At 41.4% G+C, this 27,008-nt stretch overlaps 1 protein-coding gene across 4 annotated transcripts in view; it reads right to left on the bottom strand.

Annotated features, from left to right (window-relative positions):
* EDAR (ectodysplasin A receptor) overlaps positions 1-27,008 on the bottom strand; it is a 552,426-nt gene that overhangs the window by 98,315 nt on the left and 427,103 nt on the right. For all 4 annotated transcript variants that reach the window (XM_069636867.1, XM_069636871.1, XM_069636869.1 and 1 more), the window contains exon 6: positions 3,287-3,373. In XM_069636867.1, coding sequence (XP_069492968.1) covers positions 3,287-3,373 — 87 coding nt within the window. The remainder of the gene's footprint in view (positions 1-3,286; positions 3,374-27,008) is intronic.

Genomic DNA, 27,008 nt, shown 5'->3' with positions numbered 1-27,008 from the left:
CCCTTTCAAAGAAGTCTGCATTGCCCATAGAAGCCTTCAGAGCTAACTCCATCACAAAGGGAACCTGCACAATTCAGGATCATCTCACTTCCAAGAAAACCTCAAAGATCTGGCTTTTTAACATACCTAACTAGCCAAGGCACAATCCCAGTAAACTATCACCGACCAATCACATGCACTCTCTAAGCCGCCTACTGGGCTTGCCGTAATCTCCTAGACTATCACCTTTAACATCTAAAGAACTCTATCCCCAGACTTCAAACGACACACTACACCTCACAACAAACCTATATACCATCCTATGACGACCAAACGCCTACAACCCATCAACAAATAAAATATAGAAACAGCCTTGCCCGCAGAGCACAGGGTAGTTCCAGTCTGCATGCATCCAACTCGACGTCAAAGCTGTCTCCTTTCTTCAATGTAACCTAAAATCCCCCGCCCCCTTATCCCCCCACGTCTGTTTCAGATCCACTGGAGCACCTGGACAACAAACAAATGGCATACGTGTTTGGGAACCTCTCATGACAAGGTTATAAATAAATGTGTGATTGTCCGTTATTATATTGAACAGCAAAAGACATAGGGCCTCATTACACAGTATGCGGTAAGGGTTTACCGTTACCGGTAAGGTCACCGGTACCGGTAAACCCTTACCACCTTACTTCGAGGTCCCTTTGCCAGACCTGACCTCAACGACTGGTTTTACCAGCCGTTAAGGAACGGGCCCGCAAAGGGACCTTGGTGCTAATTACGGTACCACAATTTGCGGTACCATAATTACCTCCTTCCCCATTCCCATTGAGCCCTATGGGGGCAAAAATGGGAATGGGGAAGTGCCTTGGTGAATGGGGAATTACCGGCCCCGCTCACCTTGGAGTAGGGCGGTAATTCCGCCATCCACCAGGCGGACACAGTAAAATACCGGCGGCAACCATGACGCTAATAGCGCCATGGTTACCGCATACCGTGTAATGAGGCCCATACTGTCCGATATTGACTTGCATCACTCCTCCTTCCTAACCATTTATACCATTATTTTATATACAAATATGTACTTTATTAAAAATGAAAAATCTTCAGTTTTTTTTACCCTATAATTCTGAATATATTGGATGCGTGTGAAAGAGCCACATAAATAAGTTGCCGATGAAGCCTACATAGCCCTACACAAAATGTGAGCACATGTGTAAATAAATGTGCAGGTTTTAATATACCATTCCCCTTAAATCACATGTTCTGAAAGCTCTGCTGTCATATGTTTAGAGAACTGCAAAATATTCCCCACATTTGAAGTGTGCTGGCGGTTATTTCCTTTGCCCATATTTTGACGTTTTGTTGCAACCGTGCTCTGAAATGGATGAACATTGTCAAGTCTTGGATGATGCCATACTAGTTGGAACTCCCCTCCCCCAAACAAGCTGATATGGTGTTGCCCTAGCGAAGCGCCATCTTTTATTATCATACTTAATGCAAAGCCCTTAAAAAAGACTTTAGATGAGGTGTGGAAAGACTATCCAGTCAGATTTAGTGTCTGATTTAGTGTCTGAAATGAAACAAAAAAACACTGTGGGGGTCATTTTACTGACAGAGCATTGTTGCCAGTAAGTATGTGAACCTGATCTTGTTTATAAGGATAACAGTGTGAGACGAACAGGAAGGGTGCAATTGGTCATGGATGACTGCTATTGAAACCAGTGTGTGCCTCTCAGCCTATGATACATTGTAACACAATGGGCCTCATTACGAGCTTGGCGGAAGTCGTGCCTGTTTGATAACAGTGCCGGTGCAATTACGAGTTTTGCTCGCGTGTGCCGCACAGCGCGCACAGCGCGCCAGGTCAGACCTGGCGGGCTCTCAAGCACCCGCGAGCAGAACTCGTAAATCAGCAGTACGGTATGAATGGTGCCGGTGCCTCACATTATAATGAGGCCCAATGTATTCAAAGCTGATCTTGTATGGTACACTTGATCTGTTTTGGAGACTTCATGGTGCATGGTTCTGGAGAAAAAAAAGAATGGTGGCGAGGGATGGATGGAAGGTTAGAGTGAGAGGCAGGTGTGGACGTTGTGGTGTTTATGAGTGCAGTCCATAAGTACCCGAGTCCTGTGTGCCATCATGATTCTACATGACTTGTGGTGGTGACATTTGGGTGTTTGTTATACCTGGAGGGGAGAACCCAAGATCTATCCAGCACTGGGCCATTGGACAAGCCACGGGTGTGGACATGCGGGGATCAGGGTATATGATAAAGCTAAAGATGCTCCAGGCTGTGTAGAGAGCTCTGGGTGACTTTGCAGAGGTTGATGTGATGGAGGTGGTGTTAGAAGGCATGTATATGGGTGCTTTTTCAGGTGTGGGAAAGGTAGTTTGGGAGGCTCTCGATGAGCCCGGTTGGTGGATTTTAAGGCTAGGATGAACGAACAAAGTTCCAGTCTGCTCTTAGCTGAAAACAGCATGTTTGTAGTGTTGTCATCCATCAGGATAAGGTTCTTGATGTTCTGTGTCCATTCTATGATGATTAGAGGATGATGTTGATGTCCCGTATCAGGTGAGTCAACTCAAGAAGATTAACCCTACGAAGTCCGATCATAAGGGTGTTCTTCATATAATGGTTGTGTGAAGGTTTATTTGAGTGTGTCATTGAGATGGACCACAATGGGCCCTGTCTCTAGGGTCCAACAATTAAGCCTTATAGACTGAGGGACAGATCACTCTATCTTGCAATGTTTATCAGTCCCCAAGTTTTGAGTGAGGTGAAGCTGACGGTCATAAGTTGGAACAAGGCCAATTGTCCAAAGCGATAAAGATGCCTCTCTAGGAATAAAAGGCAATTAGCACATTATGGTAATAGCATTATCAGTATATGAGATGTGTCAAGATGGGTACATTGTTTTTGCGGTCACTAACAGAGATTATTGACTGCATTCTAATTATTCTGTGTGCCCAAGAGATTGCCAATAGTGAATGCTGTGTGCTAATAGTGCATATTTCAGTGAATACCAATATGGGATATAGAAAGAAAAGGGTTGCTACTGTGTATAAGTCATTGAGTTTGCATCTTACTCCTCTAAGTGCATCTACAGCGGTCTGGCTTTGATACTAGACCAATACGTTTTGTTCTGTTTCAAGGTGACATTGGTTCACCAGGAGTTCTTCTGCAGTAGTAGTAGTTGTAATCGTAGCAGCAGTTCATAAGTAGTTTATCAGTAATTCAGTGTCATGTTATCACTATTTTAGCAGTAGTTTAGCAATGCCTTCCAGCTGCTGGCAATGCTCTTACCTTTCTGTGCTTGATGGATGGGAGGTAGCGTGTTGGTGCTAGTGCTACTGGTGACGCTAGATGAGATGATGGAAGAGGCTGCAACACCTGCAACAGAAGGAAAGCCATGACGCCCTCAGCTGAATTAAAAAGTATCAACAACATGACAAATGAATATATTGTGTATAAAGAAATGCTGCGGCAAAGAAGCAAGGCAAGGGTCTGCTATATACGTCTAGAGTCATAGGTCTATTTTTGTTCTGATCGTAAAGATGTTCATTTAACAAGACTGGGTGCAAGGTTGCCTATATATAAATAAATATATATATATATATATATATATATATATATATATATATATATATATTTTAATGTAAACTTGTTTTTTATTAGTTTTAGATACAATAAGTACAAAACAAGAAACTTCCACCCCGGGGCCACAAGGCCTATTCCACCGCCACGTCCCACCCAACCAGGGCCATCTTAAGAACTTTGGGGGCCCGGAGCACGGACACCTCTGGGGCCCCTCTCCAAAAGACCTAGGGAATTCATGGATATAGAATATCTAGTGCGCCGCACCCGGTATCACGATAACAACCCATAGGTTGATATGCTACATCACAGAGATGAAAATAAGCATGGTAAACTCCCATTCAGATACCTTACCCTCTATATTCTTGTTGTAATCAGAGTGATACACAAGTAGCATGTTAAGGGCAACATTAGCAGTCTACGACGAGGGTACTTGCGTTCAAGCACAGGTACAGCAAACATTTCATCAATAGCAGCCACGTGGAAGGTATACTGGACATAGTATAACTGCAGGACACAGATTTTATGACAAACGTACAAATAATCCAAAATAGTCAAACGACTCAGATTAGCTGCCTCAGAGACAGCAAAAGTGCTCAAGCATGGATACAGGCGACCAAGGGAAACAAGGATAAAACTACACATACCATAGCATAGACAGTGGATGACTATTTCAAGATACCAGGAAGATGTCTGTATCAGACAGACTGAAATTAGAAGCGGGACATGGTTTTCAAGCAGTGTTGCCATTCGAGTGCAAAGAAACTGGTGGCTGTGGTGTGTAATATATCAATGCGCACTATCATTATAGAGAAAATAACTCCATATATAGCCAGTGAAACCATGGGTGAGTCTTTTTTAAAGATCATACCCTGAGAACGAAATCACTCTGAAGGGCTGACAATTTTGAAAGGTTTTGGGACTTGCAATTTTGACAGGTTAGGAAATACAAGATTAAATGAGATACCCAGGATCACACATTCATTAAGAGGTGAACCTGGGATTCGTACCTACTCTGCAATTTCTGCTCTTTCCCAATTTATTTTCTAGTTTTTACCTTAAACTAAAATAAACCCATTTTACAGAACTGACTTGGAAAATATGAAAATCACATAACCCAATATAAACAATTTACAAAACAAAAAGTTATAGAAACCTATTATGCAAAATGGGAATGATTCTAGCTTCATTGTCTCCATCATCAAGGAAAGTATATAAATACCAGCATACTAATGGATGAGATTTTAAAATATTTCAGATAGGTTTCTCTTTTGTATTGTAAAGTTTTAAATACACCCCAAACACAGGCATGTGCAATGGTATTTAAAACCGGCAGACAAACCTTTGAATTGTACGAAAAAGCAAACCGGTTTGTTGTCACATAAGCAGACCTTAAAATATGCTTTTAAGAAGCCTGCAATATCTGGTCTTCTCTCTTCTGTCTAGAACCCCTTCCACTCCAATGGCCTACATGATAGGAAAGATCAGGTAATTGGCCAAACAATGCCACCAGTATGTGAGAACCAAACCTTTTCATAGAAGGCAGTACAGTACTGTCAGTGATATAAGATTTGTCCAGGATCACTGTATCGTCTGCTGATAAAGCCAGGATCCAAGCATGAGCGCTTTGGTTTCACAGTCTGGAATTTGGATACATAAACACCTCTAACACTTTATTGTCATCAATGGAGGTGCCTACCCAGGTTTTACAACTCCTCATCTAAACAAACCAATTTCTAGACCTTCACCAGACTGACACTATGTTAGGTTATATAGCAACTGCTATCTAGTACAGGTACATTGGTGATAATAACACCTGGAGTGCTATATAACAAAGTACATATACATGCAGGCTTAACAACTTCATACATTCGAAACGCTAAGTCGGCCTTGCTGGAATTTGGTATTGTAATCTTGCATATGAACGCAGATCTCTGCAATGAGTGCTTAACACAAATGAGCTATCCTCTGAACCATTGGGACACTCAAATTTATCAATATGTATTTCAACTTTGGCTATTGCACATGATCAATTTAATCCCCACAGAAAGGTGAGAATGCTACAGGTGTTGTGCCACGTAAACTATGCATACCACAGTGAACATAGCATTACAGGAAGAAAAGATCAGAACAAAATGTGCTTGTCACAACAGACAGAAAGTAGGTTTAGCCATAGCAGCACACCATAGAAAATCCTGATGTGTAATACTTAATTTTGTTGACTTGGGGAAACTGACTTTAAAAAAAAAATAATAAGGCTCTTTCTTGGGGCCCCCTCCATGGTGGGAGCCCGGGGCACGTGCCCCTTTTGCCCTCCCATAAAGACGTCTCTGCACCCAACAACCCAAATGGTGCATTCCTTGTGCTACTACTAAGGGCGCATCAAAGGGTACAAACATTGCCAGCATTTGTTACATCAATTGATCGCTCTCGATGGGAAGCACGGTGCAATTATTTACAGTGTGCAGATATTACCATTAGTTAGTGACCAGTTAGGACTGGCAATACAAGTTCATTCATGGGGAGCCAGTGCCCACAATGTTCTTAAACCTATAGGATCTGAGGGGGCCCAATAGTCAAGAGGTCTGCTACTGGCTGGTAGCGATATGGCAAATGCAGATTCTCTCAACTCGCACATGTTCATGCTATTCAGCCATACCTGGAAGCTCGGGCCTTCTGCTTACCCCAGGCCCTGGCAATAAGCGATCTGGCCACCACTGATGCCATGCCAAGAAACCTCCTCTCTGCCCGGAGGCCGGCCTCTATCAGAGCCAGTAGCCACAACTCAGGCGAATACCCACGCGAGGTAGGTAGCATTTCAACTACTGCTTTTTCCACCTCCCCCCAAAACTGCTGTATATAGGGGCATGCACAAAACCAAGTGAAAATTGTCTGCCCCCTCCTTGTGGCATCTATAGCATGAAGAGAATCTATCTGAGTAAAAACGGTGTAATCTTGCCGGGGAGTAGTGTACATAATGTAGGAATTTAAAATGTGTGAGGCGTAGTCGGTTGTTCAGGGACAGGCCTTTTTTCTGCATGAAAATACGTTTCCACCGGGGATCTGTGAGCCTTTTACCTAACGCCTCCTCCCATAGGGCTCTCTATAGTTGTGTATATGGGGGGTTTTCATGGAGCTAATGATTTTGTATATACAGGAGACGAGCTTCGTAGAGGCTGCGCCCATCTTGACGCCGTGCAACAGTGCCCCCGGGTACAAGGGTGCCTATTGATATGCGTCTATGAATAATGTGTACGAGTGCACAGATGATGTATTGCTTGGCCTCTTTTAATAGAGCATGAAGAGGCAGGAACTGAATCCTTGTGTGGTGGCACGTGTGTATTAGAGTCCAGACCAGCGACCACCAGCTGACTCTACTCCAAATTTGGTGTCACCTGGGCGACTTGGCATAGAAGAGTCTATCTCAGGGATGAAAGGGGCAACTTTGCTCCAGTGTGACATCAACCTGACATTAAGTTCATGATACTTCGCTTTCACAGGAGCATTGAGCAAGTAGGTCAAATGACACAGATGTGTCTTATTTCACGGCAACGCTAGTACACGTGGAAGAATTAGTGCACTGGTGTCTCAACATGACACGTTTAAAAGCGGTTGAAGGTTGCCTAATACGGCCATTGATATATCTACTGTTCCGTAAATATCTAATCTACTAGGTCCTATAAAAAGTGTTGCCAGTAATTGACTGTGCAGTTAACAGGCTGCATTAGCCAACTTTCAATATCTTTGAAACGTGGTCATACTGACACAGCAACGTACTTTCTTCCACATGTACTAGGGCCGGTGTGAAATACACATGTATTTGCACTTTCCATGGTTTGCTAAGGGTAACATTATGTGTGATTGAATTGCCTCCTTACAGGATATTTTATTTTTAAATAAACCTAAATTTATTTTCACGTAAAAATTGATGGCTGAATGAAGAAGGGACGTTTTTGTTCATGAAAGTGCTACATTCAAACATCTGTTGGCTAAATGAGACATCCCTCTTTAGAAGACAATATTGGTATTTCACTTAAAAGAAATGTTCTCGTCTAACGGGATGGTCCCTTGAAAATGCTAGAGATAGTAATGAATTGAATGTTTCCATAGTTTACGGGGGGGATTATCAGCGATGAAAAGGGCATCAGGTAATAATGTCCCCATACATAATGTCGCCGGGAAAAGCCATTGGCAACATTATATATGGTGACATTATGTATGGGGACGGGTCACAGGGATGTCCCCTGCACCGCTTCTTAGCAGACAACATCAGATTTGCTTTTTCAATCGTCTCACTGTCTTTTTTTGTGTATTCTGTGGCTCGTTTCTGCTCTGTTCAGCTATCTTCATTGCTCGTAGTCCGTGCAAACAGATACTAGTACTATCATTACTATCTATTTTAATTTTGTCGCATAATGGCAACAATACAGCCCTACCAGTACGAGCTGGAGTATTCCGAGGCGGAATTACTTGAAAGAAAAAGATGCAGAAACAATGGGGCTTCGGACGTCAGTTGGGAGGACAAATCACCAGATCAAGAGCCTGAGCCTAGTCACATGGACGACGTCTCCACCTGGTGTACCTGCAATCGGTGCGAGGTAATGCCAACCGAGGAGGAGAACTGCTGCTGCCGAGAAAACTCTGGATGCTTGTCCTACATATCGGAAGACGAGACACAGCCGCAATGCGTTACCGAGCTGCATGACTTCAGGGCAGCCTGCCTCACACGGTCCGTGTTGAGGATTATGATGGTGGTTATGCACGAACGTCGAATAACAGTTCACCCTCGCAATCCAAGTAATGAGTAAGTGTACTCTAGATGTGATGTCACTTAGGCCACTAACATTTCATGTTTGTCTCCTATATTGTCGTAACTTTGATCTATCACTGCCAAATGAATGTAGTCTTGCAATTCTATGCGAAAACAAGGGGGGTTCTGGGAGTTCCTCTACTACCGGTCTATATCCCGGGTTAGAGTCTCAACCACAGTCTTTAGCCCACCATCCTTTCACAGAAGAGACATTTCCACTACATATCAGTCTTTGTCATGCCCAGACTCTGGGTAAGGCTCTCATAACAGGACTAATGTCTGGCAGAGAGACTCCCAGGACCCCCTTTGTTATTTGTCTTGCAATTCTATACATCACTCGCGATTTGGGGAAATCATAGTGGTCATCTTATGTGTCTTTCACATACAACCAAGAAAAAATATTTCTCTCTGTCCCAAATGTAATGGAATGCATAGTTGTTCACTTTTGTAATGTGTCTACACTTTAAAGCCCAAGTCAATTGATCCTTGAAGTAACATTTGTACTGGCAACAATGCCATAGGATATAAGATTGCATTTTCAACTAAGGTTTGATACACTTATCTTGTTCATTTAAATACAGTTTGTATCTTTCTCTTCCACAGGTGGTACAGGCTGGTGGCCTATCATGTGTTTACATGGTGGCTTCATGGGAGGCTTCGACACCGCGTTCGACAAGTAATACCCGCCTGTGTCGTTGGTGCCATTAGAGACACATTCCCCAGTGACAGTGGTCAGTACAGGGGATTTTCTCATACTGTGCTGCAACCCAAAGTATTTAATGTGTAGTACATTTGTGCTACCAACATCAGCAACAAAATAAAATACAACTGAACTTTTATGAATGGTTGTTTCAATTTTTCAGTGAATCAAGGACACGCTCACTTGTCCTGGCAGGGCTGTCTGGGTTGGAACCAACGAGGTGCCAAACACCAAGTACACTTCAAATGTATCTTAAGCGCAGGGGCCATTGTACACATGGTTTAGCCAGACCCTTTGTCTCCAGGCAGGCTCCTCTGAAGCAGCCCGTGCCCTTGCAATCCACATAAGTATGTCTCTTCCTTCAGCAGTGTTCCGTGCCTTGTCTGCATGCCTCATGCCTATTCATCCCCCCTCCATTATCAACTGTAGTTCACACCATTAGATGTGTGCTGCCAAGGGGGCGGGCAGGGATGGGAACGGCCAAGGTGCCAAACACCATGTACACTTCAAAGGTATCTTAAGCGCAGGGGCCATTGTACACATGGCCTACCCAGACCCAGTGTCTCCAGGTAGGCTCCCCTGAAGCAGGCCGCACCCTTGTTATAAACATAAGACCACGCCATATACAAGTCACTCATTCACATACACACCTACTTTTCTAATTCTTTATTAACCCCTGATATTTATCATGAGAACATCTGTGAGCACTGCAAGTCAACTCATGATCGTGCTACCTGAGAACATCTGTGACCACTGAAAGTCAGCTCATCATCGTGCTACCCGTGAACATCTTTGAGCACTGGAAGTCAACTCGTGATCGCGCTACCTGTTTTCCTGCTACTAACTACCCTGCTTGCTCAATCTAACTGTTTGTTGGTCAAGGTAAGACCAAGTCACCTAATTATCTCTTCTCGATCTATACATTTCTATCTATTTTGAACAAATGTACCCAGTAGTGTAATGTTCATTCACCTCATTGCCATTACCATTGACTTGTGTTTAATTTTTCTGTTCTCGATATATAGCAATTGTCATCAGTGTCAGATAGACAATTGCTTCATCCTTCGCGGACCGTGTCTATAAGCATGTTTCCTTTTGATGCATGATAGTACATTCAAGGGACGAGTAACACGTTACGATTTCCGTCACATCAATCAATTGTGTATGAAAGTTATCCTAGTGTACAGTTGGCTACGCTACACAGGTTTTCCTTCTCTGACCAAAACAAACATTGCATAGAAAAATATATGATATAATTCAATCTTTCTCAAGCATTCATGCAAAATATTTTGTTAATGATGTGGATTTTTTTTTAACAGATTTTTCAATAATGCCTACTTGTATGGTTTACGGTTGCCGTTCTAAGACCCATACCAAACCTAAGGGCACAATAGTGCATATATTCCTGAGGAATATAGATCTAATAAGAGAATGGGTCAGATATAGCGAATTTGCGCCGGACGAGCTTGAAATTAGAGCCCATATTGTCTTCGGGACTTGAGGGGCGATCGATTCCGCATCTGCAGCCTGCCCTTTACGCCAGATATGTACGACCAATCACAGTACACAAAGAAGCATCGACTCAGACCGTCTCGTAAATTGCTTCCAAATGCAATTCCAACTCTATTCATGCACACGCTGCCTCAGGTGAGTCATGGTTAATGAATTAGCTGTAGGCCTTGGGGTACTGAACAGGTATGGACGAATTGGTGCTTTTGGTGTAAATGTTTCTTACTAAACTTTGCATATTTACCAGATTGTATTGCTTTATAACTATACCCCATTTTGCTAGACATCTGTCCCTGGTTTTAGGAGCATCAAAGAAAATTATTTATGAACACAGAAAACTATGCTATAGTGCCCTTCAAAATAAGCATAATCTTTTTGTAATCGGTTGCTTCACATGTCAATTCTTTTAGGTGAGCATATTGACTGAAGCAGAGACTATCGGTAGTGACAACATCACTGACACGTCCAGTATACCAATGGTGAGCCATACAGACTTTCTGAAGTTCATATTTTTGAGAGTTGGATCTTACCAGATATCTAATGCAAGTCTAATTTTCCCTCTACCACTTCGTGACAATGCACTGAAAATTAAGGAGCAAGATTCTTGATCCATTTCTTTCCCGGAGTCAAGAACAACTTCGAGCGCCTATCAGGTAGTTTTATTTCACTTTTTGATTATGGAAATGTATTATGCATGGAATTTTAGATAATATGAAATAGTTTACGTTTCCTGTCATTTGTTTACATAATGTTTCATTTATGGGTTTTTATTGATATGTACCATTGTCTGCATCTGTTTGTGTCTGTTCAATTTCACTGTTTTCATCCATACTAAAACAAGTACTGTGTTACAGGGGGATGCTGGTACTTCGACTACAATTACATCATCCTTTGGAGATGGTCCAGAGCATGAGGTATGCGTACTGACACTTCCCTTGAATGAAAGAAAGTATATCCCACATCTGATATTATTAGACAGTGACATTATTATAAACGAGCATCTTTTCAAACTTTTACCATTTCAATTCTCACGTTACAATTTCTACCCTAATGCTGAATACAATGCAAAATGCTTGAGTGCAACATTACAATCAGTGGGTTTCGCACAGTGATCTCTGATCGAGTACACTAGCCATCAATCAGGAGAAATTCAAAATGTATATTTTGACTAAATGACATACACAGTTTAAGAGGGTATGTAAGCGATGTGTGCAAGGAAAGAATTTGATTTCAAATACGATTGACTTTTTTTTAATGAATATTCTTTTCAAGGGATGCATACAGGGTCCTGAGTTAGAAAAGGAGGCACATGGATCAGAGGTGGTAGACCAGCTTGTGGGTGCAGTGAAGAAAACAGTTTCACAGAAAATCAATGAAACAAGGGTAACTAACAAACAATTTAGTTTACAAAAAGTGGTTTGGGCTGGTGTTGTCTTCATAACATGCTTTTAAAAAACTCTAAAGTGCTATATAGTGTATGTTGGATTTACATTGAACATGTTTTTACAACCCATCTCCTAGAGACCCAGAAGAAAACGAAGTATGAATACACAGACAACAAATGAAACCAAAGATGCTGCTTGCCAAACAGATTTCACCATTCAGAAACTATTATTTGAGGCGCGGTGTAGTCCAGTCAATAAGCAGACTCTAGATGCTTATGCCCAATGCCCAATGGCCAGAAAATTAATTGAATGTGACCAGCAAAACAAGCAAAGTGTTTTTGGACCATTTCTACAATGTGAGAACTCGACAAATTGAAAAAGAAACTTAATATAAGGAAGATGCTTTGAATTACTCAGTGACCACTTTACACAATATACACCCGCAAAAAAGGGCCACCCAGTAAACAATTGACATTGATGGTTTCTTCAATTTGTGTTCAAATAACACAAGCTGAAATAACAGACGCTGAAGCCTCAACGCAATTGACCAAGGAACTTGCCAAAGATCTCTACTTCAGTGTGTACTTCACTGTGTCCTTTTCAGCCGACATGTCCACCACAGTTGAGACACAAACTGCATTCATGCAGGACAATAGTCTAATAAAAGAGCACAAATACATTTTTTTCGACAGCTGCTTTGTAGAGATTATACTGATGCTGAAATGTGTCCATCCAGTGAGGGGGGAAGTATGCAGACAGTCATTGGTGAATGTGACTCATGTATTGCAAGGCACTAACCTGAAAATCCAAGCCACCTGTGGCCTGCTCCATGCTACATTTTCATGGTCCGCTCAACTAATGCTGGGCAAAGTGTCAGCTGGAAATCTACTGTGTGCAGTAGCCTTTATTTTTCAGTGGCTCTACTTTTAGTAAGTTGTCCAGTTTCTGTCAATTTGTGGGACTCCAGTTCCTTTCTAAAATGCAGTACAAGTAGGAACGAGAATATTTATTCCCTGCTATTAGTGAAGCTTGGAAAATTGAACAAATGTCAATTGAAAGGACATTCTCCGACAAACGGTTCAGGCTAGCCGGCGTTGGATAGTGTGACAGCCCCGGATGTTCAGCAAAGTCGTGCACATACCACTTTCAGGACACGGGAACTATAAGAATTGTGAGTTCGGTGGTCCTGCAGCTGTCCCAATGTAAATCCTCAGTGCCCATGGAGAAACATGGTTTTATAAAATCCCTGGAAGATCTCCAATCGAGGGGAATGCAAATAGACCTCATAGCCACCGACAGACAGGTTTCAATAGCCAAGGCCATGCGAGAGCAGTTTCCAAACATTCACTGCAAATTTGATGTATGGCACGTTGCCAAATCAATCAATAAAAAAATCACAGCTGCTGGTAAAAAAAACGTTCTGAAATATTTTACAGTGGTCACAGTCTTTGAGCAAGCATCTTTGGTGGAGCTCCAAAACCTGTGGTGGGTCTGTGGAAATTCTACTTGAAAAATTGCACTCTTTAATGCACCACTGTTCCAACGTTCACTCTTGGACAGAAAACCTACATGTGCACATGGACCTTTATCGGAGGAGCAGGAACGCAAGAAGAAGTGGTTGGTTCCATCTTCACCTCCACACAAAGCTCTTGAGAAGATTGTGTTTGATAAAACTCTATCAAGAGATCTGAAGGGACTCACAGAATTCTGTCACACGGGAGATTTGGAGGTGTTCCACAATATGTGCCTAAAGTACAGGCCCAAGAGATTGAATTTTGGCATAGATGGGATGCAATATGGGACATTACTAGCGTTCTTAGAGCATACCGAGAACATAGGGAGAGAACAATCGAGCACTGCGGGAAACTTTGGGATGCTTCGTTACACTATGGCCTTTACGAAAAGAAGCAAAAAATGGGTGGTCAAGCCAATATACCAGGAAATGGAATTCGATTTTGTGAAAGCTCTCACTTTGACTGTGTTGGACATACATACTCATGGAATCGCACATGATTTTGTTCCTAGGACACATACATTGCCACAAAACATTGCAAACGTGCCTTGTCCACCGAAAGCAGACCTCATGGAACAGTTCACATCCCGGTTCAAATGATTAACAGCAATTTATTTGTTCAACAATGTTTATATAAAGGTCATCATCACGAGTTAGCCGCTAACCCCGGCGGTATTACCGCTGGGGTATTAGCCCTACTGCCAAACCCCCGGCGCTATTAGCGCCGTATCACAGGTTTGGCGGAACAGTTGGTTCCCATTCCCCATGGGGCCCATTCAGGAATTCCCCATTGGGCCCAATGGGGAATTTCCACGCTATTACCACAGGCGGTATTAGTGCTGGCAGTAATAGTGCCAAAAATTGCCAAAATCGTGGCAGATTTGCCCCAGCTCAGAGCTGGGGGCAAAACCGCCAAGCCCATGATCTGGTGGACCCTTAAATGCAGCAGTAATAGCGCTACCGCTGCATTTAAGGGTTAACGCTAGACTCGTGATGAGGCCCAAAGTGTCCAAATAAAGCGTCCAAAATGTCTTTTGAAATGTATCCTCTTTCTCCATTTTTTTGCCAAGAAGTGCCTTTTGGAGTATGCCATACAGTGTAACGCTTTGCTTTCACACGTCCCGCTTTTGGCGAGCTCTTGTGGGTCCTTCACTGATCGGGGGAGGGTCAGATGGATATCAGCATAAAAGCAACTTTGGGGTTCTGCAGTTGCCTTAGCAATCACGTGCCTAAATAGCTGAATAAATACGTGTCCCACAAAGGAATGAGACCTAGGCTACATAACAAACTTGGCACACAAGAACTACTGACTGTAAGCAAAACGCCTCAAAGGGTGTTGTTGGTGAGAAATAGATGCATTCTGACCTATATTTTTATGGGGGCATGTGTTAGGGGTCGTTGCAATCGGATGCCTTATCAGAGGGGCCGATCTTTGATTTGCGGCCCTCTGAATCTTACGATTTCAAACGCAGTGGGGATAGGTGTCAGTGTTACCAAAATATCTGACCACTCTTAATTAGGTATATGGGAGGTGAAGTTGAGGTGGTGTGGGGGTAGGGGTCATGGGTTCAGGGGACCGCGGACTGGCAGGAGGGGGTTGGAGGTGTCATGAGTCAGCGACCAGAGACGGATTGTGCACTAAGTTTGGAGCTGGGCTTCCTTTGACATTCTCGTACAAGCACATTGTGTCAGGGCTCAAGACTGGCTACTTGCAAAAATGATTAGCTGATTTGCAGTGAGAACAGGAGACGGGCAGAGCTGACAGGTGGTGGGGCCTGGCTTTGAGAGGCACTGGGAGAGTGAGCAGTTCACCAGAGGGACACTAAAAATAAGGCATTTGGAAGTAAACTACCTGTAACTGTTTTCATTAAAAAAAAGTAAATCACTAGAAATTTTGCGTGGCATTGGTTGATGCCAGCAAACAATTAGTTTGTTTTTCAAATATATTTCAAATGCCACTGTGGTCTGCCGGGCTATTCGTTCCCATTGGAAGTGAAGGTCATCGTGTTTGAATTTTGTTTGTGAGCTGTGCACACCCACACATCCTACACAGTATAAGGTTCGTCCTTCGAAGAAAGGTAGGATTCCGATTAGAATGAATGAAGGGAGGTGTGTAATACCGTCAAATATGATAAATGTGATAAGGTTCACCATTCCAAAACTGGACAAAGGAACATGTAATTTGATTTTATGAAAATTTGTTGATCTGAACGGACACTCTGCGTTACGCCGAGAGAATGGAAATGCTGAATATTATGTACGTTTTACTGTGGACAAGTTTATAGAGGAACGTCAAGGTTTCATTTTCTGACCGATATTGCTGGCTTACATTATAATGGGTTGTTGTTTGTGGCATTTTGCAACGACACGCAAAAACAACCGGTGTGTACTTGTCTTAGTCCCGGACAGATGGGCAGTCCAGCAACTAAATGCATGTAGTCCACATCTGGGTTCCCCCAGGTTCCACCAATGCAAAATTCTATGCTAATATTCCGTTAAAATGCCATCTATGTGTTCTTCAAATTCTTCTGTCAGCTTTGGCATCCCATTGCGAGCTAAACATACTCCAAAGCACTAACCTCTCAAGCACATCGTAGACTCCAACTTTCCACAATGTTTTCTCAGTGTCTCCATTGTTTCACGTTTATGTTCATCATTAATTTTCACATGGTGCAGAATGAATGGGTAAATTGATACATTAGAATAAACAACACGCTACTGAGACACATTTCTGTTATGTTTTCTACACAGCTACATCCTGCCTTTCTGAGAATGTCATTAATTCCAGATACCAATTGATGGCTTCTTTAGCCGGCAGATGCAGATACACTTAAATGGCTGGATTACAATGACTCTGTTTTGGGACGATTGCCCTGGGCCGATATGCCCTTTCGCAGTAACAGCAATAAGGAGCAACCTGACATTGTTTAAGGTGGTCTACTGCCAAGATGATGCCGAACCCTTGTGATTCACGGTGCATCCAGTGCGCTTCTTAGACCCAAAGGAACACAGTGTGACTCACGATAAACATTTGTGGATCGAGAACAAAGAAAGAAATTACCAATGTGGTTGAATATGGAAATCAGCGGGTGTTCTGGGAGCGTTTATTGTGAAATAAAAGCACATTATAAATTGCAGAGTATTGCGGTTCCTTTAAAAACAATGTTTTGTATTCAAAATTGGGACACACTGTGTTGTGAGAGGATGTTTGTTGATATTCCGGGTTCTGCGTCAACTGACGTCAACACGTAGGTGATGACTGGGCGCGTTTGGCTACGCTGCCCAGTAACGTCATGGAGATAGGTGGAGAATATCGCTAGGAATGGTGATGTCAGCCTCAGGGGCGGGGGATATGATTTAGTGCCGCCAGGGCAGTTCACCTGAGTGTGATGCAGCAAAGGATAAGATTAGCACAAGATGGCTGCGCCCTGCTGCCTGATTTTGCATGTGTAAAAGTGAGGAAAACTATGCTAAGGTGCATAGGAAATGTTTGTACGATCGATCAACGTATGCTTAAAAACACATGCCTGAACGCTCGGGACAATAATATTTTTGAGCGCACTATTCCTTTAAACGTCTACACTACCCTAATTTTGCTTCCCCAGTGGATACCAAGTTCCTGTTACACAATGATTGGCTGACTGTTTCTAAATATGATTGGACGGCCATTTAGCTCCTGGCCAATCACCTTCAAGCTGGCATTCAGCCACTCTCTGTGTAACAGAAACTTGGTATTTTTTTCAACTGGCTCCAATCTCAGTGAAATTAAGTCGAAGCAGGCCATGGCCCTAAAGTAACATTTCGGAGGGGGTAGGGGTGGAGGGTTTTCTGGAGTGTTACGGATGTCAATCAGGCAACACACACTTTGGTTTCAGCCTAGGATGTAGCGCTCAATTGATATGCCTTTCTCTTTATTTTATGCTAATTCAATTTGAGATGGTACGCAATTCGTATCACACCCCCTTTTTCAAATACCCCGGGTCACAATGGACCATGAACCAGGCCAGTTGGTGAAAATACTATATTTATTTATTTTTTAAATTCACAGGAAATCATACAGTTTTTAATATGGGGCAGCAATCACCAATGGGTGATAATTACAGTGAAAATGGAAGCAATGCACTTAATTAACCTTCTCCCAGAACATATACAATGCACCATTGAATAGGAGCACTTTTTTGATTTTAGGAAAGATAACACCCAAGTTAAGGTTTCCCCCTGCAATGTTCCCCCAACCCACAAATAATCAAATTCTGAGTGGATAGAAAGAAGCTTTAAACCCTTAGCAAAGGCCTAAAATAACACTCGAATTTTACAAATAATTAATTAATGTGTGGTTAAATTATAATATACATATGTTTTATCACAATAGCAGGTATGTTATATCATTGGCAATCACAAGGCAATGGATCAGCAAAAGGCATACAACTCGAAAATTAGTGGAAAGTTTAGACCATGCTGCAGCCAAATGACATGCTGGAACACTTGCAATTTGTTCAATTCCCGCTTTAAATTACCCAAACGTTTTTTAAATAAAAACGATGAAATACTCTGATTTGGAGTGCAGTATTTGGGCTGGGGATTAGATAGATATCAAAGGGACAATAAAGAGGTGAAAATAGGTCTCTAGCTGGTGAATTGAGAGAGATATGGAAGGTAGAGTGAGGTTCGTTTTTAGGAAACTAGAGCAGTTAAAAGTGAGAAAATAAGTTTTGAAAGAAAGGAAAATGTTACACTAAAATATCTAGGCTCTATTGTTAAGGAGGAACACAGTAAGCTCCAAGGTTGATTCGCGAGGTCAACCTTGTCACCCCAGTGCTCATCCCTAACCATAAAATATATGGAAATTAGTTTGATTACTCCAAATATAACTTAGGGCTTATAATTTACACCAGACAAAATTGAAAAGAGATGGCACTACCACTTAAACATTAAGGACAGGATACAACGATAATTTGATAATTTCAACAAGTTACCAGGGTATTAATATGACTACTCAGAGAGTGGGATAAGGACAAAGGCAAGACGAGATAGGCTATGTGTTTCTATGGGGTGGGGATTATACTCACAGTCCACTTTTTAGTTTTGGGATTTTTGGACAGTCAACAGGTTCTGGCCACCACAGGGCGGCGCGCCTGGCAAAAAAGTCATCTGGGCAAGGTCTGGTCACCGGATAGCGAAGAGCTGGGCAATTTGGGTCACTGGTTGGCACAGGTACCGCTGGATGCAGTCAGTGGGCAAGCAGTCGTGGGCAGCAAGCCGGTCTGATTTCAGGATGCAAAAGGTACCATAGCTTTCCCCTTTTTAATGGGAGATTAGTGGGTTGATTCTGGATCACTTGCTGGGATAGGAATCAGCTATGCTTGGGTTTTGCAGTGGGCTCTGGAGTAGGGTCAGCAATGCTTTGGCCTTGTGGTTGGAATCAGCAAGAAGAATGGAGCAGATCAAGAACGCAGCGCAGGATCTTCAGGAAGAGTGTGTGTAGAGTCCTGTCATGGACTCTTATTTATAATGCATAGTGACATCATAGAAGTATATGGCTGGTCAGGCTTAGCTAAGCACACCTCTAAATCACTGGATTGGTCAGGGGTGATAGTCTCCGCCTTGCTCTCAGCTGGTTGGATTTCAAGGGCAGGATGTCAGATTTATGATGTGAGTTTTACAATGTTCAAAAACCTCCCACAGTTACTTTAGCTAAAATCTGATTTTGACAAAAATGGTACATATATACAGTTGAAGTGTCTTAGCAAATTACATAAACAGGTTACATATTTTATGCAGACCATTACAGTCCAACTCTGCAATCTATGAGAAATTATTTTGTACGTTTAAAATTCTGGGACTTTATATGTGCGTACATACTATCATGGGGCCTTTTTAACATTACATTGTGTGTCCTTTCCCCATGATTCACATTCTTCTGGCGTTCGTGTCCCATACAGGCTATTGACAGCCAAGATCTCTTATTTGAAAGCCGCAAAAATCACATTTAAGCGACTAAATTTTTACATTTTTGAAAAGTCCTGTTGCAAAGATAACTGTCTTCAAAGTTTCTTAATAAAATGGTCTTTTGAAACAAATGGGCATCCTTTGTCCTACACTGGCCCATTGTTTTTCTTTTCAGCTACCACCAACTGTCACTTACCCCAGAGCGAGAATGGGGTTTTCCCAGCTTAATTGAAGGTTTATCGCCCCTTCTCCACTTCGCACATCCGTGTCCTGGCAATTCCATTGTAGAGGGCTCAGCCCAGACCAGATTCTGTCCAACCTAGTAATTATCACTGGGGTGATAGTATCTACTGAGAGGGCCCCTTTTGTTTCTTTCATCCTCTCAGCAGAAACCTGTCTTGGGCTGATTACTCCCCTTGTGCAGCCACTGAAGTTTAATTTACTTGTATTTATTTTTGTTCTGAATTGGAAGAAAATCTGCTCTATAGAACCATTTCATACATTGTATTTTCACAGTACAATCCCCTTTCACATTGCTAGGCAAGAAGACATTTTTGTTCAACCTAGGACTCTCAAACAAGTATTAGTTTGCAAAGCCCATTTTTACACATGTGGTGCAAGCTGCTAGCACTTTGATTTCAAATTCAGTTTTTGACTTTCCATCTGGATTCCCACATTGTTTTGCAGCTATAGTTATTTTCTTTTAGGTCCTAGTTTATTTGAACCACCTATGCACCGAAATTGACAAGAGCTGGAGTTCCTTTGAATTATTGACCCTTGACACTTTGTAACTTAAAAATGAAGCTTTTTCCCATGTGGCAGAAAATGATGTTTCTTTGTTGATTTTTCTCAGATTTGGTTTGATAGAGCCTGTCATTCAGGGGTCATGCTTGGTTTTGCTGAAGCACAATGGGGATATGAATGGGCATGGCAGGGCATTATTACTAACAGTAGGTTGAGGAAGAACAGATAAAAATAGCGTCAGAGCAGCATCATTTTAAGGTAAAATACCCCCTTTTCAATGGGGACTTTGGGCTGGCAGCAAAGCAGCACTGATTTTTCACTCTATTTCTTTTGTATATGTAAGAACACACTGGCAAGCTCCTTCAGGGTGCCCCCTTGTTCCATCCTGCCCAATATGTGCTTTGCAAGATGGTGCAGCCATCTTTTTGTTGCTGCAAAACACAGGTTTGGTCCAATGGTACTTAATGGAGCCAGCACAGTCATTTTGCTGTTTCTGCTGAAGCGCAGCTTGGTTATGGAGAAAATCTGTTCAGTAGGTCAATGTAGCTCACAGGAGCCCAGATAGCTCAATGACACTGCGTGCCTGACCTCCCCTATTAAGCTGAAAACGTATGTTTCTTTTGGCAATTTATTCACATCAAGCCGTAAGAGGAAAAAAGTTAGCGACAGTGAGCTGCCAAAGACAGCGCATTGCATTACAGTAAGAACTGTGACAGGGACAAGGAATTCCAATGTCAATGTAAATATTTCTTTGTACTCAGTTATTCATGCACATTTAAAGATACATTTTACCTCTTCAAAACGGGCAATAGTAATAGTGGAGCACCTTCTTGTGGCTCTCTGTGTAGATAAAGATCTAAATACATGCATGAAGCTGTGTGGGTAAGAGCAGGACCTGGCTCCTATATGTCCATTTCCTATTTTTTGTTGAGAGTATTTTTACTCCCTGTTTTTTTTTAGGGTGTATTTTCCCATTTTAGGCAGTAAAAGGGGCCCATTCACCCCTAATCTGTAGTACTGACTGCACTGTATTACCTTCACATTGAAGGTGGAAAGGATTGTAAAAAATAACTTTACAAAATATTTGTTTAGGTTACCCCTGGCGCAGGTTGTATTTCTGGAATGCCTCAGGAGTTATTCTAGAAATACCACCTCGGTTAGTGGTTAACTCTGAATTGGGTGGCTTTTCAAAAATACAAAGGTGGTAACTTTCTCCATCAGCATTTCATGCCTGCTACACAAGAGGAGGAGTATGCACTGGAACTTAGACCTATTATTACTCCCTATGCCTGGTAAGCTGCCGCCAGAAGGATGCAGAACCCAGTCATTGCAGACTTCTGACAAGTACAGAGAGTGAACTGTAGTGAAAGGTCTTCAGAAGGAAGGGGCAGCTCAAGCAGAGGGGCTCAAGCCATTTAAACTGTACTCTAACAATTATCTACTAAACAGTGAGCGTAGCCCTCCAACCCAAACTCGAGTCACTAGAAGGTTAGCAGTGTTCCATTTCCAGAAGTTGCCTTTTTTTCGATTTGGCTTAAAGGATGCCATTGGCAGGACAATTTGGTGTCCTTAAGATCCATGGCTGATTGGCCAGAAATGTTTGCTGACCCATGGTAGGTGTTAGTGAAATCCTTCCTGTTTGCAGCTTTCCCCTCTCTTTCAATGGGACCACCAGCATATCTGCAGACTGCGTGAACCTGGGATGATTTTTGGGAGCTATGTATTTTTCAACCTCATTCCATGGCTTATATCTTTTCGGTTTGGAGGCACTGGTCAATACCCCATTTGAAGAAGATTTGATGTAATAGGAATTGAAATGATAAGTGTATCTTTAATTTGGCAAGGTTGGAAAACTTGTATAATTTAATTTCTTCTTTTCCATGTATTGTTTATTTTAATCAAGCGATTGTAAGGTGTTGTGTACACTTACTTTTGATCAAGTTTTATGAATCATCTTTTAAATTGTTAATATTTTATAGTGTATTGTGAACTAGTAATGTGAAACACTTTTTTTTCTTTTTCTAATGTTAAAAGGTTGAATATTTCAGCCAAATAAAATAAATAAATTAAATAAATAACAATACCCCATGTATGTCTATGGTATGGCACAACTACATCACATAAGGATAGAAGTGGAGGGGAACCTTTTCTCCCCACTATGCTTATATTTTGGAAATTCTTCTACACCTAGTCAAGCCTAGGCAGGCTGGTGGCTGTGGGGCCTTATTTTCTTTCATTTTTGGGTGCACTGCTAGGCACCTATTTAGTTTTACTGCATGACAGCATGTTGAAGATGTGATCATATGGACATCCTCTCTGTGAGCTCTGACCAGATATCTGGTTTAGATATGGAAGGTGGCCCAATACATAATCCAAATCTTGAGTGAGTCATGACTGCCTGAGATGGCTGAGCACCTAGAAATGAGAATGTGGCAGTCCCCTGATAGGTGGGCTGTGGTCCCCCCATCCCTGGATTTCTCATGTTAGCAGAGGATCTGGAGCCATAAATCCAAAGATGAAGAGGCCACAGAGGGACACTAGAGAACTGTTGCTGGATTTATCATTGGCTAAACCATCCACTGCTAGGCAACTCTGCTCTTGAATCCTCATGGGAGACCTTCAACAGGGCCTCCCTTCTTTGAATTGGTCAGCCTAACCTGTTCCGAGTCTAGATTCACCAAGGTCATCACCCTGGAGCCATGAGGAGTCATGGTTCTATATCTGGTTCTATATCTGGAGCACAGCATTCAAAGTGGGGTCTTCCTCTGATTCGTGGATCTACTGCTGTTAATCATTCAGTGTATCCTCACCATGAAACTGGGACCTCGCTGCTCTGCTGCACTCTACCAAAAGGGGAGTCCCACTGGAGTCTGCGTCCTGTGGCCCTTCATCCTTTTTCCGGCAGACCATGTGCAGGATACATTCAGCTGCTTGGTGGGTGTGCCTGAAGTGTCCCACAGGTTCTCCAATATCATGAGAGGCCTTCCTGCAACTTCAACCAACTCCACTCAAGTAGTGATCCATTTACCATAGGTTGCTGAAGGAGACCGGATCCAGCTGTCATAGTTGTCATCTGACCTCCAGCGCTTGACCTAATGCTGACAACAGTTGCCCCCAGCAGCGCTCACTTACTCATTGCTCTTCTTGAGTGGGGTGCGAGAGGCTGGATTGCCTTACTGTTTTGATGCCTGCCCTGTTCCGCATCAATTCTAATGGGCATAAAAACATTCAGCTACCTGGGCCTGGCTCTTGTTGGTGCAACCTGAGCTCTGCATCCTACTTGGGGTACCTTTGAATGACATGGATAGGTTGCTGCCCTTTCCCCATATGGCAAACCTAACTCTGTAATCTTCAAAACTATCACACTACTCTACTGCTACTGCTGAACTGTGAATCATTACCTTCTATGGAAACACTTTGAATAACTTTGCAAACAACCCCCAAGTAGCCAAAACCTGATTAGTTACTTTTTACATAGATGAACACTGTCCTTAGGATAGGGCATGGAGCCCCTTAAGTTTAGTGCTGACTATTGGTGGCATTAAAAGACCTATGTTATAAAGTCTACCATCTTTCCCCTCCACTTTTATTTATTTATTTATTTATGTATTTATTTATTTATTTATTTATTTATTTGTGTTTATGGTTTATACAAACCTTTACACAATATTAAAAGAAAATGTTGCAGATATATTACATTACATTCCATTGCAAACATTGAAGAAAGGACATTAAATTACGTTTCTTACAGTATAAAAGTTATGACCAATTGACATGGGTTGAATAAATAGTTCATACCAAAGATAATAGAACAATAAATGAAAATATAATATCATCAATAAAATCATCTATAAAAATCATCAAAGATTAAGAAATGAGGGATAAAAACTCCTCATCTAAATACATAATGCCAATTAGAATAATACTTCAATGATAAAAGTGCAAATAAAACAATATATTATTAATATACATTAAACAACGACTTGTGTAAAATAATTCAATTAATTCAGTTACTGGGAAATTATTTGTGTATTAGTCTTCTTCCAAACATAGTAGGCAGCACCTGACATAACAATTGATTCCGCCGAAAAAATTGTAGCCCAGAACTGATTCTCTTCAATCTATAATGATGGTGTCATCAGCATAGCTGATCCATGATACTGGTCTGGTCCCAATAACAGGTGGAAAATTACGAACATTTTTAATAAATTGATCCAAAATCTGCTACATATAAATTGTACAAAGTTGGGGTGAATACACACCCCTGCTTAATACCTGTATTGGTACAATGTCAGGGGTAAGTGCACCTGTGCTATTAACCTTGATTCTAACAGTTGTATCTGAGTATAAAGAAATGATAAAATGTAGTAAAATAGGATTAATCACCTATTTCCTAAGTTTTTCCCAAAGACACGGCTTGGATACTGTGTCAAAGGCTTTACTAAAATCAATAAAAACAGACATAAAAACAGTCTTGCTTTTTCTGTTTTGTGGCCGCCATAAAATAATGCTAATATTAGTCAAAGTATTCATACCTCGGCGGAAACTAGTTTAAAACTGCGGCAAAATCTCACTACCACAAATCCACTTATTTAATTTTCTTAAGAGCAAAGCAGCAAAAACATTTTGAATGGCATCAACCAGGGCCAATAGTCTAAAATTGGAGGGTTTAGTGTGGTCTCCACCTTTAAAGACTGGGATCATGATAGATTTCTGCCAGCTCGTTGGGCTGCTACCATCTCTTAATATAATCTTGAATAGTTTTTCAAATACGGGAGCCCAGAAGTTAGGATTATCCCTCAAAATTGTGTTAAGAATCATATCGGGGCCCGGAGCTTGTGAGCTGTTGATCGAGGTTCAAATTATCACAATGTCTTCAATATCAAAACCTTCCAGAGAGTAACTAGTTGGTCTATAAGAATCTATTTTAATTGAAGGGACTTGGGCTGTGAAATAAAGCTCCCTCACTGCTTTGCTCCAGTCTTCAGTACTGATTGAATTAGTTTCCATATTGGATAGGGAATGACTATTGATTCTGATCATAGTCCAGAATCTATTTTCATCCCTTTTACTCTATAATGTGTAAGTATATCTCCAATTAGCATTTGTGGTTGATGATTTGTGCAATTTCAACCAGTTTTTATATCTAGTTCATGCCAGGGTTTTAAGCCGCTGCTTTGCATCATTACTTAGTGAAGAGTCTTTATAAAGAACTGTACATTTTCTGTGGTTATGTTGCTTAGTTAACATGATCTCTCTATCAAAACATCCCTGGTGTATATGTATACCACTTCCTTGTACAACATTTAATTTAAGATGAGTTTTTAAAATCATCATCAACTTATTGAAATTCCAATGATAATTCTGGAGCCAGGAAAATAACCAAGTGTTAGTATCCTGGATAAATCGATTCAATTTTTCCAAGTTTGTATTACTGCATGTGATCATATTTCCTGTTAGATTTACATAGACTGGTTCGTTATAATGGGCAATGTCATGGGTTTGGCCAGTCTTAAGTGACCCAGTCAATACTGCATGGTCACCAAGAGTAAATGAAATCGTTATTTTCTGGCACCAGTTCCATTAGTCCAGGTAATACCACTAGTGTTAGTGGTGCTTCTTTTGTGATTAAGACATGGGATATCCCAAATATGGAATAGTTGTACCCATTTCCTCCCACAATCTTTCATAGTCAATATCAAATCCAAATGGCTCAGAGGGTCATACCATTCATTCTGTGCAAGGTTGAATTTACATAGATTCGGGGCATTTAAGTCCCCAGCAATTAGTATGTTGTCATTTGGAAAATCTGAATGCAATATATTAATTATATTATCAATTGCTAATACAATTTCATTGATATTTTTGTCACCAGGGGGTGAATATACATTGATAATCAATATATATTTTAAAAATGGGGAGAAGTGTAAAATAACAGACAATACATATTGGGAATTAAATGCCAAACAGTAAGGACTAATATAAAGAAATGATTGTGCTCCTATAGCTAGTTCACCCATTGGTCTACCTCGTGGTCCTTTAATTGCATGGAAATTAATAACTGTATAAGCATCAACAATAGCCTTGTTACTGCCCATGTTTCTTGTAATAGAAACACATGACAAGAGCCAATAAGAGCCTGACTTTCTGCATAGTTGAGAAAAGAGTTGTATGCTCTTGTATTCCAGCATAACCATTTAAATGAGGTGGAATAAATGCACGGTCAATTGGTACTAGACGAAAGCCCATTACCATTGACTTGATTTGTATACTGTATATGACGCCCCTCTTTCTATTTTACAGTACACAGTTTAGTATTTTGCAAATAATCATTATGGGCCATGGATGGCTCATCATATCTTGTAATAAGATTATATCCTAACAACTCTGAATATGAATACAATAAAGCTGTAACTGCTGGGGAGGAAAATTCTAGCAATACCCAATTAGTTGAGCTATACATTTAGGTAATTCCAATCTCTGCATATCCTCATTTTGAAGCATAGACAGACGAGGAATGGAATTCCATAATGCTAACAGTCTAGTTCTATTTAAGAAAGGACTGTCATTAGTGGGATTAATTTCCACTAATTTTACAAACGAACTCCGTTTATTCTATGCATCATTGTCATTAAAAGTGACGGGAGGAGCTAGGTTCTTAGGGATATTTCCAGTTGAATTTGTAACCTTTAATGGCGATGTTCCAGCAGGTTTCACAGGTAATTTAAGGTCTACCCTAGCCGCTTTAGATTTAGAGAAATCATCCACTGTTTCCTGAAGCGGTTGTGCCGATCTACCGGAGACATAATAATTCATAACAA

Source organism: Ambystoma mexicanum, chromosome 7p, assembly GCF_040938575.1.
Source record: "Ambystoma mexicanum isolate Mex_15411 chromosome 7p, UKY_AmexF1_1, whole genome shotgun sequence".
Classification (NCBI taxonomy): domain Eukaryota; kingdom Metazoa; phylum Chordata; class Amphibia; order Caudata; family Ambystomatidae; genus Ambystoma; species Ambystoma mexicanum.
The sequence above is the reverse complement of the archived record's forward strand: the minus strand, read 5'-3'. Positions and strand labels throughout refer to the sequence as shown.